Raw genomic sequence first — 15,265 nt, 5'->3', positions numbered from 1 at the left:
TTTGCATTTTTATGCTTTATGTTGGCAATTTCACTGTTTAAAAAGCCCCCAAGCATAGTACTAAAGAGCTGTCAACTGTTCCTAAGCCTAAGAAAGCTATGATGTGCCATATAGATAAAATACATGTGTTAGATAAGCTTCATTAAGGCATGAGGTACAGTCCTGTTGGTTGTTAGTTCAATATTAATGAATCAACAATATATATTAAATAAGATGTTTAAAGAGAAACAAATAAAACAAGGTTGTGTATTGACTGATGAAAATGTTATGACCAGAGACTCATAGGAATTGAATTCTGTGTGTCTTCTAAGAGTATTGATTCAGTATTTGCAAATTACAGTTTGCATGGTGACCTTATATAATGTAACTACTATAAATGACAGGGTCAGCTGTACATGATGTGTTGCTTCTTTCTTGCTGCTTTCAAGATTCTCTTTGGCTTTAGGCAATTTGATTATTTTATCCTACTTGGAGTTTGTTGAGCTTCATGTAGATTCCTGTTTTTCGTCAAATTTGAGAAGTTTTTGGCCGTTATTTCTTCAAATATGTGCCTGTCCCTCCACTCCTTGTAGGAATCCCATCGTATGCCCAATGGTGTCTCACAGGTCTCTGAGGCTCCTCAGACTGGATGATTTTGATTTATGTTCAAGTGTGCTGACTCCTGCTCACGTAGTGTATTTTATGTTGAACCACTTAGTATATTTTTTATGTCAGTTATTATATCTTTAAACTCCAGAATTTCTGTTTGGTTCTATTTTTTTCAATACAGTTTTTATCTTTTATTGGTATTCTTTATTAGCTGAGACAGCACTATCGTACTTTCCTTTAGTTCTTTACATATGGTTTCTTTGGTTCTTTCAATGTATTTTTAAATAGCTGGTTTTAAGTCTTTGTCTAGTAAATCCAGTTTCCTCAGGAATTCTTTCTGTTGTCTGTTTTCCTGTGTATGGGTCAAACTTTCTTGTTTCATTCATGTCTTGTAAGATTTACTTGAAAACTGACCATTTTAAGTGATAGAATATGGGAACTCTGGAAAGCTGATTTTCTCCCATCTCCAAGTGAGTTCCATGTCAGTTCAGATAGAGAAGTGGGATCTTTCAGGGAACTACCAGATAGGTCAAATAATTTTAATTTCTAGGGACTGGAATCTTTGTAGGACCTCTAGCCCAGTTTTGCTCCCTCTGGTGGCTGCCCGCCTTCTGGTTTTCACTGCAAATGCAGCTATTAGTTTTCAACTCTATCACAGAGTTAGAGAACAGGGAATGGAACTAGGTCAAGTTAAAATGCTATAGAACTCACTATTCATACTGAAATTCAGCTGTTTTTCTTGAATAGATGTTCTCCAGTTTTCTGGAAGCCTGTTAGTTTCCGGAGTTTGGAAAAAGTTGATTCTGACCATTTTGGCCAGTGTTCTTATTGTTTTTATGGAAAAGAGAAGTTTTAGAGGTCCTTACTGCAGAGTAAGTGGCAGCACTTTGGATATCATTCCCCTCCTCTTTCTTTACATGTTTTTATTTTCATGAATCTGTCGCTCTTTTCTTTTTTCTTTTCTTTTTTTTTAATTAGAGTGCACACAAGCAGGGGCAGAGGGAGAGAGAGGAAGAGGGAGAGAGAATGAGAATCTTTTTTTTTTTTTTAATGTTTTGTTTTATTTTTTGAGAGACAGAGTGCAAGCTAGGGAGGAGCAGAAAGAGAGGGAAACAGAATCCAAAGCAGGCTCCAGGCTCTGAGCTGACAGCACAGAGCCCGACAGCACAGAGCCCTATGTAGGGCTCGAACCCACAGACTAGAAATCATGACCTGATCCGAAGTCAGATGCTCAACCGACTGAGCTACCCAGGTGCCTCAAGAGAATGAGAATCGAGCCTGATGCGGGCCGCGATCCCATGACCCTGGGATCATGACCTGAGCTGAAATCAAGAGTGAGACCCTCAACCTACTGAGCCACCCAGACATCCCTGTTGCTCTCTTCTTAATAGTGAAATTGCAGTTTGGATTAGGTCTGAATCTTAGAGTTTGCCAAGGCTTTTAATCTAGAACTTTTTCTTACACTCCAAATTAGTCATATAAGCATACACATTTCAGACTAGTGCAATGCACATATTCGTGGCCCCACTGGTTTATTATAAAGAAGGAAGGAGATTTGACTGAGACCAGCCATTTGGTAATCTCTGTCTTACTGCCTCTCACGTCCCACTCTTCCCTTCCCACCCTCAGTGTTTTTTCCCTACCCAAGTGTCCCTCCTTTCTATGCTAGTTAACTTTTTGTTTTCTTCTTTTAATTTTTTTTTTTTTTTTTTTGAGAGAGAGAGAAAGAGAGCAAGCTTGAGTGGGGGAGGGGCAGAAGGAGAGAGAAGATAATCTTAAGCGGGCTCCACCCCCGGCTCAGAGCCCCATGCAGGGCTCAGTCTCACGACTGTGAGATCATGACCTGAGCCAAAACCGAGGCAGATGCTTAACCGACTGAGCTACCAGGGTGCCCCATCTTCCTTAAATTTTTTGCTGAACTTAGAAAAATGCACAAATTATAACAACAGTGCTTAGTTTTTTACCTCCAAATAAACACCCAGGTGATCACCACCCTGGTTAGTCAGTAACTACCCACAGTGCTGCAGATCTACCCAGGAACCAGTGGGTCATTTTTCAGATGTAGCCTATCAGACCTTTGTTCATCTATCCTAAATAGACATTTCTGGAAGCCAGTGGTATATATGTTTTCCTGTATCTCCTTTTTCATTGGTATATAATTCACATGCCATAAAATTTACCATTTTAAAGTGTGTGATTCAGTGGGTTTTATTGTATTAACAAAGTTGTATGGTTATCACCACCATCTAGTTCCAGAACAGCCTTATCACCCCAGGAAGAAACTCTGTATTAATTAGCAGTCATTTCCCATTCTCTATGTGTCTTTGATTCCTGGCAACCACTAACCTACTTTTATCTATCTCTGTAGATTTGCTCTATCTGAATGTTTCATGTCAGTGGAATCTCTCATTGTATGGTCTTCCGTGTCTGGCTTCTTTCACTTACCATATATTTTCAAGGTTCGTCCACATTGTAGCATTTATCAGTGCTTCATTCCTTTTTATGGCTGAATGATATGTATGGCTATACCACAACCTGTTTATTCATTTACCAGTTGATAGACATTTGGGTGGTTTCCACTTTTTGGCTGTTATGAATAATACTGCCGTGGACATTTGTGTATAAGTTTTTTGCTTATGATTTTATTTAGCTGTCATGTGTAAGTTTTTCTATGAACTTGTATTTTCAGTTTTCATGGGTACGTAGTTAGGAGTGGAATTTTGGGTCATATGGCAATTCTAACATTTTGAGGAACTGCCAGACGGTTTGCATCCAGACTGTTTGATGTGGTTTGCATCATTTCAGATTCCTACCAACACTGTATGAGAGTTCTAGGTTCTCCACGTTGTTGCTCATACTTGTATTGTTTTTGTTTGTTGCTCTTTTTTTTTTTAAGTTTTTTTTTAATGTTTATCTATTTCCATTGATTTATGTGTCTTTCCTCATGCCAGTACTCCACTGATTATTATAGCTTTATAGTAGGTTTTCAAATCAGGAAGTGTGAATCCTCCAATGTATTTTTTTCTTTTTTTTTTTTTTTTTTTTTTTATGTGTATTTATTTTTGAGAGAGAGAGCTTCCTGGCTCTGAACTATCAGCACAGAGCCCAACACTGGGCTCAAATTCATGAACCGTGAGATCATGACCTGGGCCGAAGTCAGACGCTTAACTGACTGAGCCACCAGGCTCCTCAACCACATATTTTTTTCTAATACACGTTTTGGGCATCGTGGGTCCCTTGCATTTCCATATGAATCTTAGGATCAGCTTGCTGGTTTCTATAAAAAAAGGTGGTTTAGATTTTGATTTTGAATTTGTAGATGAATTTGGTGAAATAGTGTTATCTTTAAGCGTTATAAGTTTGATTCAAATAAATTTTGGAAATACGTGAAGTGAAAAAAGAGTATAATGTTTATGATGCTTTCTTTAAAATTAGGTAAGTATATGGGTCTTTTTGGCCTTTCAGGACCAACTAGCAGAGGAATGGGGTGGACTGTCAGAGCCACAGGCACCCGTGTGTCACACAGAACAAAGAGTGCTCCTCAGAACTGCACAAGATGCTCACTATAGCCAGCTCAAGGCGATGATTTTCTTTCATAGACCACATGGTTTCTGTGTAAACAGCATTCCTGTTGAGGACTTCTGTTGTACATCAGAATTTGTAAAGCTGCATTGGTTATAATAGAGCACTTGGGTAGGGATAGATAGGATTTCCTTATTGTCATAAATTTGAAAAAAGAACATTTGGGAACATTTCTTACAAGTAGTTGTCTGATATGTTGTTTCTTAAAAACCTTATGAGGGGCACCTGGGTGGCTTAGTCGGTTGAGCGTCCGACTTTGGCTCAGGTCATGATCTCACAGTTCGTGGGTTCAAGCCTCGCATCGGGCTCTCTGCTGACAGATCAGAGCCTACGGCCTTCTTCGGATTCTGTGTGTCTCTCTCTCTCTGACCCTCCCCCATTCATGCTCTGTCTCTCTCTCTCTCTCTCTCAAAAATAAATAAACATTAAAAAAATTTAATAAAAAAAATAATAAATAAAAAGCTTATGAGATTTTTTTTTTAATGTTTATTTCTGAGACAGAGAGAGACAGCATGAGTGGGGGAGGGGCAGAGAGAGAGGGAGACACAGAATCTGAAGCAGGCTCCAGGCTCTGAGCTGTCAGCACAGTGCCTGATGTGGGGCTCGAACTCACAAACCGTGAGATCATGACCCGAGCCGAAGTCGGTCGCTCAACCAACCGAGCCACCCAGGCACCCCAGATTTTTTAAGAGCTAAGATTCTCTTGAACACAGAGCTGCAAATGGCAGCCAGTTTAGTTGTACTTACATGCTACCTGGCTTAGAGTTGCTACACCTTTAGAGTGTATGTGTGTTTCTCTCATCTCTTGCTCTTTTAGCCTCCGTACCTTCCTCCGTTCCTTGTGCAATTGTAAAGGCGTGGTAGTTGGCCAAGATGAGCGACAAAGTGTGACTTGTATTTTTTTATCAACAAAAAAGTAAAATGAAAAGAAAGAAAACCTACTTATCAATAAGTAGGCCAAACTATATTCAGAGATCATGTAGTTTGTAGTTTAACAGGGACTAAGTATAACACTCGGTAAAATAGACTCGGACTATTGTTACATTTGGGAGAACAGATAGTTCAGGCAAATGTGAAGCCTGATGTTAGCTGTTTGAGAAGAGTCACACTACTTCACTGTTAAAGGACCAGAGGGGCGCCTGGGTGGCTCAGTTGGTTAAGCATCCGACTTCAGCTCAGGTCATGATCTCGCGGTCTGTGGGTTCGAGTCTTGTGTCGGGCGGGCTCTGTGCTGACAGCTCAGAGCCCGGATCCTGCTTTGTATTCTGTGTCTCCCTCTCTCTCTGTCCCTCCCCAGCTTGTGCTCTGTCCTTTCAAAAATAAATAAACATTAAAGGTACCAGAAAGTGTAACCAGAGAAGCCCAGATGTTGCTATTTACACCTGTGCAGAGCCGGGGTTTCTACAGAAGGTGCCCCAGGGTATGAGAACCAGCACACACCCCGCCAGGCTTCCCTTTGAACATCCAGAGGGGAACCTAGGTGGGGACGAGGAGAATCCTGTCGGCAGACCTCCTGTCAGCCACTCACCACACCAGGCTCTGTCTGTGCACTGCGCTTCCGCCCAGCTGGAGTATCCTGAATGCCCTCTGTGCCGTCCTGTTTCAGGGCCTTTGCTCTGGTGGTCCTTGGAGCTGGGGAACCCCACCCATCCCTTTGCATTTGTGAAAACTTATCCTTCGGTCAGGGGCTACCTCACGGGAACATTTTCTTTGTAGCAACCTTCTGATATCTCTCTGTTTTTGCTCCTCACTCTCTTTTCCAGTCCCCCTTAAGGTTTTATGACTGCTGTACTTGTTGACCATCCTCACCGTGGTCTGGGTACTCTCCTGATCCCCTTGCGAATTTATGAGCTCTTTGGGGAGGAATCAAGGGTTAGGCCGAATACCATCACAAATCCAGGCCCTGTTAGCCTCAGCTTTGAAGTGGTTGGTGTGGAATCAAACCTTCCTGGTTGCACTATTTTTGTACAACTTGAAGAATTTTCTAATAGTCACCATGTCATAGTTCAACTCTAGCTCCCCTACCTGCTTTTGTAAGGTTGTCTGTGATTTCTTACTTATAGCCCGCCTTTGTGGATTTTAGCATTTCAGGAGTTAATGTTTCAGAATTCCTCATTGTCCTGTAACTTTCCTAACTTTATCTTATTTTTCCCCCTCACAGGAAATGACTTAGAGGCCTTACAAATACATCGGCGCATTCTTGCTTCAGACTTTACAATTGAGGGCCAGCCCAGTCTGGAAGCACCTCTTATTACTGTTACAAGGAAACTGCTACCTCAGCAAACAAAAAGAAAGGAGGAGGAGGAGACTTATAATAACAAATGCCATTTTTTAAAAAAATGCTTGTTTTCAGAAAACATCAAAGGAAATTTGGAAATGTTTCGCATTGAGAAGAAGCTTTGCAGGTGAATGGATTTGGCAGGCAGGCTCTGTCAACATTCTGCAGAGGTTTGATCTTCCTTCTTCAGGACCTAGTGTGAAGTAACTGGACTGCTTTTTAAATTGCTGTTGATCAGCTTGTGGGTTTGGGGGTTCTAACTTTTCTGGTATATTGAAGATACATTATATTACATTATATTACATTTTTTAAAAGTTAAGTTATTTTTCTGCCATCGTAAATACAAGTACCAAAATATTCTTGCAAAGCAATTGTACGTAAACATTTTTCTCGGCAAGCGTATCTTTTTATTAAGAGAGTGGAATGCTAACAGTTCCTATACAGCATTTTGGACACATGTTTATTTTTGGTCAGGGGTCCTGCCTACACTGCAAATATTAATTACATAAACCTGTCGTTCTTGCATCTACTTTGGGTCACATGGTCACCTGCCTCATGGAAATGCCTTTTTTAAAACTTAGATTTGCAGAACTCCACTATTTTTATACCTAGCTGCAGTTCTGGGGGGAAAGAAAATAGAATCAGGACCCTGACCCGCTCACGGTCACTGGGACAGCCACCCCTCCCGCATGTATTGCTGCAGCGCCCAGGACAGTAAAATGGACTACAAGCGGCGCTTCCTGCTTGGCGGGTCCAAGCAGAAGGTGCAGCAGCACCAGCAGTACCCGATGCCCGAGCTGGGCCGAGCACTGAGTGCTCCCCTGGCGTCGACGGCCACCACCGCCCCCCTGGGCAGCCTGACTACTGCGGGCAGCTGCCACCACGCCATGCCCCACTCCACTCCCATCGCCGACATCCAGCAGGGCATCTCCAAGTACCTGGATGCCCTCAATGTCTTCTGCCGTGCCAGTACTTTCCTCACGGATCTCTTCAGCACTGTGTTCAGGAACTCTCACTACTCCAAGGCAGCCATGCAGCTTAAAGATGTGCAGGAGCACGTCATGGAAGCAGCCAGCCGGCTGACTTCAGCCATAAAGCCCGAGATCGCCAAGATGCTGATGGAACTTAGTGCTGGGGCCGCAAACTTTACAGATCAGAAGGAATTCAGCCTCCAGGACATTGAGGTAGAGTATCTTCTGTGTCATACTTGGGTAGGAAAATGTATTCCAGAGGGAAGTGAGAATGTGGTTTTCATTTTTTTCCTAAATCACGACAGTGATGATCATCTTCTTTCTGTTGAGACTCTGTCCTTGTAAAACACTGTGCAGTACCAGGTTCTAAATTGCTTTCATTGCAAATTAAGTAGGTTAAAAGACTGTTAAACAATCAGCCTGTATTTTATGTTCTTTCAATTTTGAAGTTGAAACTTTACTTCTGAATAGCATACTGTTAAAAGTACATAGTGGGAACTGAGAGTTCTAAATATGAGCATGAACTTTGTGAATTGTCATTATATGGAACCATTGGTCTAATGTAGAAAGTTCACACATGTTTACGGGATAAATTATTTTTCCAGTTCTAAATTAATTGATATATTTCTTAGGGTCTTTGTTAATCGAAATGAAGTATTCTCCCTCTTTCAGGGCTCTAGATTAGAACGTAAGATTAGCATACACATTTCATTCAGAATAAAGATGATCTATTTCCTTCATTTAGGAAATCATTTATTAAACTGATCTGCTGCTAGAGTAGTGTCACTAATTAGTGTCACTGCTAGATTTTAAAAATCATTGTTAGCTGCTCAGAGAGTTCTTCTGAGTTTGATTTCTCATGTCCTTGTGCATTTTAACGTGTCAGGGGTTAGGTTCCTGAATGCTAGAACAGAGAATGCCCCTTTCCGTCTTGGGGCTGAATTTGATTTTAGGAAATCACGTCTTCTGAGCCAACTCTGGTGGTTAGGGTGGCTAAACAAGTTAATTTATACTGCTGTGAATTTAGGGGGTATAAAAAAGGTAAGCTATTAAATAATGTGACTAATTTGTATTGTTTAAAAGTGATTTTGAAGGTGTTTCCAAGAGAATTTAGAACCGTATTTGAAAAGAGTATTATTGGGGCGCCTGGGTGGCTCGGTCGGTTAAGCGTCGGACTTCGGCTCAGGTCATGATCTCACGGTCCGTGGGTTCGAGCCCCGCGTTGGGCTCTGTGCTGACAGCTCAGAGCCTGGAGCCTGTTTCGGATTCTGTGTCTCCCTCTCTCTGTGACCCTCCCCCGTTCATGCTCTGTCTCTCTCCGTCTCAAAAATAAATAAACGTTAAAAAAAAAAATTTTTTTTTTTAAAAAAAGAAAGAAAAGAGTATTATTGGTGTAAATTAGGGATCATCAGACTTTCTGTACCAAGCAAATAGTAAATTAAGTTTATTTCAGAGAGAGAGAGTGCACGCACAAGCAGGGGAGGGGCAGAGAGAGGGGGAAAGAGAGAATCCCAAGCAGGTTCTGCACTGTCAACACAGAGCCCAGTGCCGGGCTCAGTTTCATGAACCACGAGATCATTACCTGAGCCGAAGTCGAGAGTCGGACACTTAACTGACTGAGCCACCCAGATGTTCCTTTCTGCTTTTTTAATAACCTTTATGAATGTAAAAACCTGTCTTGCCTTCTGGATCTGTCTGTTGAACTGGATTTGGCCCGTGGGCTGTAGTTTACTGAACCTGCTGGTCATTTTCTTTTGAGTCTGTCCAAGTATATTTTAAATTTCTGATTATTTCTATGATCACATTTTATATTCAGGGAAATTACCATCTTGAAGTGTTTTTAAAATGGCTTGTGATAGTTTCAAGTATTTTTTGAGTTACATGTGTAAGATATACATAAAGCATTTTTTTTTTAAATATACTTTTTGGGGCACCTGGGTAGCTCAGTTGGTTAAGCTGCCGACTCTTGGTTTTGGTTTAGGTCATGATCTCAGGGTTGTGAGATCGAGTCCATGTTGGGCTCTGCACTGACAGTGTAGGGCCTGCTTGGGATTTTCTCTCTCCCTCCCTCTCTGCCCCTTTCCACACTCCCACTGTCTCTCTTCCAAAATAAATAAATAAACTTAAAAAAAATGTACTTCTCAAAAGAAATTCAAAAGGTGAAATGTAAAACTGCTGCTTTACTCTCCCATCCCATTCTGTTTCCCAGAAGTGGCCACCGTGAGCTGGCCAGCGTGTGCCGTTCCGGACTGCTGTCTGGGTACATATGTGCGCATGCACAAATGTACAGCTTTGGCTTTTGTTTGTTATACAGAAAGGACCATGTTGTTCAGCCACCAGTGTGCCTGGTCGCTGCTTTACAGAGATGTGGCAAGAGAGCAGTTAGGGACTCTGCCCTCTCAGAAAGGGTTATACACTATTAGACTCAGCCTGTCACAGCTCTCATCCTGTAATGACATAAACACTTTTCGTTTTTAGACTTTCAGACAAGAGTGGTTTGAAAAATAAGGCCAAAGGCTTTTATTTTACCTTGAACATCTTTGAGCTCTTTTTCAGCCCATGCCTCCAGGTGCTAGAGGAGACAGAGTTAGTCATGGCCCTTTTGCCCTCCAACCCTTGCCTGGCGAGTGGACAACTAGAGCAGGAGGAACCAGCCCTGAGGACTGGGGGTTTAGGAAGCTACTGGGCTGAAGTTGCACTTACCTTGGCCCTTCTGCTTTCTTGGGACCATCATGGACCACTTGAGCTGAGAAGGAGAAATATTTCTTTTTTAAAAACTTTTTTTAAATTTTATTCATTTTTGAGAGACAGACAGAGCATGAGTGGGGAAGGGGCAGAGAGAGAGAGGGAGACACAGAATCTGAAGCAGGCTCCAGGCGCTGAGCTGTTAGCACAGAGCCTGACACCGGGCTTGAACTCACGAACTACAGGATCATGACCTGAGCCGAAGTCAGACGCTCAATCGACTGAGCCATGCAGACGCCCCAGGAGAAATATTTCTAATTGTTGTGGTTTGGGATTTTGACTTGGCTTCCCCACTGAAATGTGATTAGGACAGCTGGAATACTACCATGTTTTTGTACATAATAGGCTAAACAGGCTTTGGAGGCTAGACTGGAAACTAAGTGCTGTTGATGGGTTTTAGAATCTATGGGTGTATTCTAAGTTTCAAACAGCTTGACTTATAAGTAAATTCTAAAGTGTGATTGCCAAGTTTAGGCCCGCAGACTTAACATTTTGCTTTTTCCACAGAGCGGTATTTGTTGTTTCTGGAACTTAGGTACTGCCATGGGCCAATAAGGGTCTTACCCTCAGAATACTCACCAATTCACATGGAATGGCTAGGCATTTGGGTTTTTTCCTGTTGGTCTTTTTAGGGTTTTATCGGCAAGACCTTGAGAGACTCTTTAACATTCATCCCTGGGGCCTCACAATGCTGAACTTGACTGGCTAGGTAGGACTTCTCTGCTGAGGAGCTTAGCCGAGGACTGTGACTGAGGACAGCCCTGAATTCAGTGTTCAAATGCATCACCGTTTTACTTTTTATTTTATTATTTTTTTTCTTTCAATTTTTTTTTTAATTTACATCCAAATTAGTTAGCATATAGTGCAACAATGATTTCAGGAGGAGATTCCTTAGTGCCCCTCACCCATTTAGCCCATCCCCCCTCCCCCAACCCCTCTAGTAACTCTCCGTTTGTTCTCCGTATTTATGAGTCTCTTATGTTTTGTCCCCCTCCCTGTTTTTATATTATTTTTGATTCCCTTCCCTTAAGTTCATCTGTTTTGTCTCTTAAAGTCCTCATATGAGTGAAGTCGTATGATTTTTGTCTTTCTCTGACTAATTTCACTTAGCATAGTGCCCTCCAGTTCCATCCAAGATGGATGCAAATGGCAAGATTTCATTCTTTTGGATTGCTGGGTAATACTCCATTGTATATATATAGCACATCTTCTTTATCCATTCATCCATCGATGGACATTTGGGCTCCTTTCATACTTTGGCTATTGTCGATAGTGCTGCTATAAACATGGGGGTGCATGTGTCCCTTTGAAACAGCACACCTGGGGGCGCCTGGGTGGCGCAGTCGGTTAAGCGTCCGACTTCAGCCAGGTCACGATCTCGCGGTCTGTGAGTTCGAGCCCCGCGTCAGGCTCTGGGCTGATGGCTCGGAGCCTGGAGCCTGTTTCCGATTCTGTGTCTCCCTCTCTCTCTGCCCCTCCCCCATTCATGCTCTGTCTCTCTCTGTCCCAAAAATAAATAAAAAACGTTGAAAAAAAAAAAATGAAACAGCACACCTGTACCCCGTGGATAAATGCCTAGTAGTGCAATTGCTGGGTCGTAGGATAGTTCTATTTTTAGTTTTTTGAGAAACCTCCATACTGTTTTCCAGAGTGGCTGCACCAGCTTGCATTCCCGTCACCATTTTAAACCTAAGTCAAAGTACTGATCCCACTGTCCCACCCTAGAGGGGGGCCAAAGCCTGCTTGTTCTGTTCCCTTACTCACAGCCAGGTCTGGGATGTGCTCCTTGATCTCGGTGCCTGGCTAGGAACTGCGGCTGCTCACTCTGTGCTCTGGGACAGACCTGGTGTGCATGAGTCCTGTCCTGTCTGGACTTGTCAGTGACTTTGCCCCTTACCCTCCCAATCTCATGGTTATAATCTCACTGGTAGAGAAATGAGTTGTAACTGTAGTGTTTCACTAGTTAACAAGCGCTAGGATCATGGTTATGAGGCATGGGGTCAGAAGATGTGGGTTTAGAAAATGACTCTGCTTCTGTCTGTATAGTCTTGAGCAAATCTTCTAAACTCTCTAAGCCTCACTTTGCCCATCTATAAAATGGAATTATAAAATGGAATTATCAGGGCACCTGGCTGGCTCAGTCGATAGAGTGTGTGACTCTTGGTCTTGGGGCTGTGGGTTCGAGCCTCACACTGGGAGTAGAGGTTACTTAAAAAAAATCTTTAAAAAAAATAAAATGGAATTACCACCCACCTTCCAGAGTTCTGGTGAAGATCAGAGGTGATTAGTGTTTCTGAAACACTTTACCCAGTTGTCATCATTTATTATTATTGCTTCCAACGTGGCTTGAATGGTGCTAATAGCCCTTCTCTGAAGTGCAGAACACAACTATGTACCAAACCAACATCAGAGAGAAATGTTCGGCAAGTATTTTTCTAACTGGAATCCTTTTAAGGGGAAAAAACTGCCACTCCTAAAACCATAGCTCTGTTAATTTCTTTCCTGTTTTGTTTTTTAATGTTTATTTATTTTTAAGAGAGAGAGAGAGAGACAGAGGGCAAAGAGGGAAGGGGCGGGGGGGGGGGGGGGTGGACACAGAATCTGAATCAGGCTCCAGGCTCTGAGCTGTCAGTGCAGAGCCCGACGTGGGGCTTCACCTCACCAACTGTGAGATCATGACCTGAGCTGAAGTGGGACGTTCAACCACCTGAGCCACCCAGGCGCCCCTTTCCTGGTTCTTGAAGTCGGCACCTCCCTTGTTGTAAGGCAGCAGCAGTATTACCTACCTGATGGAGCAAAAGCCCAAGGGGACTGCTTCTACCCAGAGTCCTCCCTCTCTTTGCCTCCCGCCAGGAATGGGACATTGGGGAAGGAAGAGGGCTGGGGGTGGGGTATCCATTAAATATATCTGCAGTACCTAACAACCTTTGGACAAGCCAGTTGACAGCTTAGGTAGGACCTGTCCTCCTCTGGATTTATAGAAAACACGTAGTTTACATCGTATATGAACTGGGATTTTGTCTAAATAGGAAATGTGATCTTCATTAACTGCTTCATGGGAATTCCTTTGTATAAGTCTCAAACTGTCAGTCCAGCCAAAATGTGAATTCAGGAAAAATATGGTTTCCCATATTGAATTTGTTCTTTATACAAAGCTTTGAACATCCCAACCAAACCAACCAAACATTTTTGTGAGGTAGACCGCATGGGACCTGCTGTCTGTATCTTCTCTCTTTGAGTCTAGGAGAATCTATCTCTACCACAGATTTTTAAGATTGTGTTAATTCCAGCTTTCCTGTAAAATGCTGGCCTGGCTAAATTGGCTGCTTTCTCCTTGATTTTATCTACCTCAGTATCGCTTGTCCTAGAAATCTGTTATCCTTTGCACTTAAACCATGTAGTCCATATTAAAGCAGTATAGACAATCCTGTAAAGTGGTTTTTTATTTATCAGAAAGTCACAGATGTCCACCTCTTTTTACAAGTATTTATCACTTGTCTCTAATAAAATTCTTTTTTCAGTGCACATGTAAGTAAAAGAATCGAACTGACTTGTGATTCATGCATTCATTGCACAGATATATATTGAACACTTTATTTGTGCCAGATACTGCCAGGCACAAAGGATACACTAGTGAACAAGATAGAAATTGTTCCCTTTGTGTAGAGAAAAGAGGACTGCAGTCTTAGATAAGATAATTAGAAACGGTGTCATTGAGGTGACATTTGACTTACTAAAAAACAAAATTCATCCAAGTAAATTTTAAAGATCTTACTGGCTTTATTCAGCTTTTCATGAATCGGGCAGCATCCCATCTAGCAAGCAGATAGAAAGGAGCTCCAAGGAGCTATACAACATAGAAGGCTTTTATAAGGCAGAAAGGAGCAGGCAAAGAAAGTTTCTAGCAAAGAGTGGATTGCTTCCGGCAAGGCCACTACCTTCTATATGAGGTGGAACGGGTCTCTTGGGTGGATTACCTCACTACTGTTGACCAGGTAGTTCTAAATTGACAGGTTACAGGTATTATTCCTGGAAGAGGCTGAAATTGCAGTTAGGTTAAGTATTAAATCTTGGTTTGCTGATGTGAGGCTTAGCACAAGTGACTCCATTTGGGGCCCCTTGTTTCTTTCTTTATTTGTTATTTATTTATCTAAAATATTTTTACTGTTTTATTTTTGAGAGAGACAGAGTGTGAGTGGGGAAGAGGCAGAGAGAGAGGGAGGCACAGAATCTGCAGCAGGCTCCAGGCTCTGAGCTGCTAGCACTGAGCCCGACTCAAATTCACAAACTGCAGGATCTTGACCCCAGCCAAAGTCAGATGCCCAACCACCCCGGCGCCCCCCGCCTTGTTTCTTTTTTTAAATAAAGACCTGAAGGAGGTGAAGGAGTAAGCCCTGTTGATAACCAGGAACAGAGGATTCCAGGCAGAGGGAACGGCTAGCGCAGTTTCTGAGGCAGGATGAACCTGAGTGTTTGGAGAGTGGTGAGGACCTATTGTGGCTGAAACAGTGAGCAAAAGGGAGAGTACAGGAGAGTAGGGGTGGGGGAGGTGAGGTCAGAGTGTCCTGAGGTCAGCCTTTGAAGGGAAGGTGGAAGGGAGGGCAGCAGGAACGGCATCCTTGACGATTCTTGTGCGATGAGTGAGCAGCCGTTGCCACTTCTTGGGGTGGTGGTGGGGGGCTCTAGGGCTGGGGCTGGGGCCTCAGTGTTGGGAGGGCATGGCCCTCCGGGCAGATGCTGTGCATAGACATTCCAGAAGCCCAGGGCAGCTTTAGGGATCCCAGGAGTTGTATGTCTTTAAGGAGACTCTATTTTATTTCTTCTGGCAATTTTAGTGGCTTTCCAAGTATCATCACCACTTTGTAAGTGGGCAGGCAGACTTTAAATCAAACCTTTATGTAATTGAATCTCGGCCTTCAACTTTATGCACTAACAAATGTCTTTTGTGTACTGTGTGATTATCTGTGAATCTGTTTGAAATAATTCATTTGTAAGCACTGACTCGTAAGAACCTTAATTCAGACATATTCACATTTCTTTTGGTAGATATATGCCAAAAATATTGTAGAGCAACAGCAATGGAAAATATTAGGGGCTGGTT

General features: G+C 42.5%; 1 protein-coding gene across 3 annotated transcripts in view; it reads left to right on the top strand.

Annotated features, from left to right (window-relative positions):
* Positions 1 to 15,265, top strand: part of GARRE1 (granule associated Rac and RHOG effector 1) — an 84,322-nt gene that overhangs the window by 22,912 nt on the left and 46,145 nt on the right. For all 3 annotated transcript variants that reach the window (XM_058709252.1, XM_058709250.1, XM_058709253.1), the window contains one exon: positions 6,332 to 7,632. In XM_058709252.1, coding sequence (XP_058565235.1) covers positions 7,138 to 7,632 — 495 coding nt within the window. In that variant the 5' untranslated portion in view covers positions 6,332 to 7,137. The remainder of the gene's footprint in view (positions 1 to 6,331; positions 7,633 to 15,265) is intronic.

Source organism: Neofelis nebulosa, chromosome 17 (assembly GCF_028018385.1).
Source record: "Neofelis nebulosa isolate mNeoNeb1 chromosome 17, mNeoNeb1.pri, whole genome shotgun sequence".
Taxonomy (NCBI): domain Eukaryota; kingdom Metazoa; phylum Chordata; class Mammalia; order Carnivora; family Felidae; genus Neofelis; species Neofelis nebulosa.
Note: the sequence above shows the minus strand (reverse complement) of the source record. Positions and strands in the feature narration are given on the sequence as shown.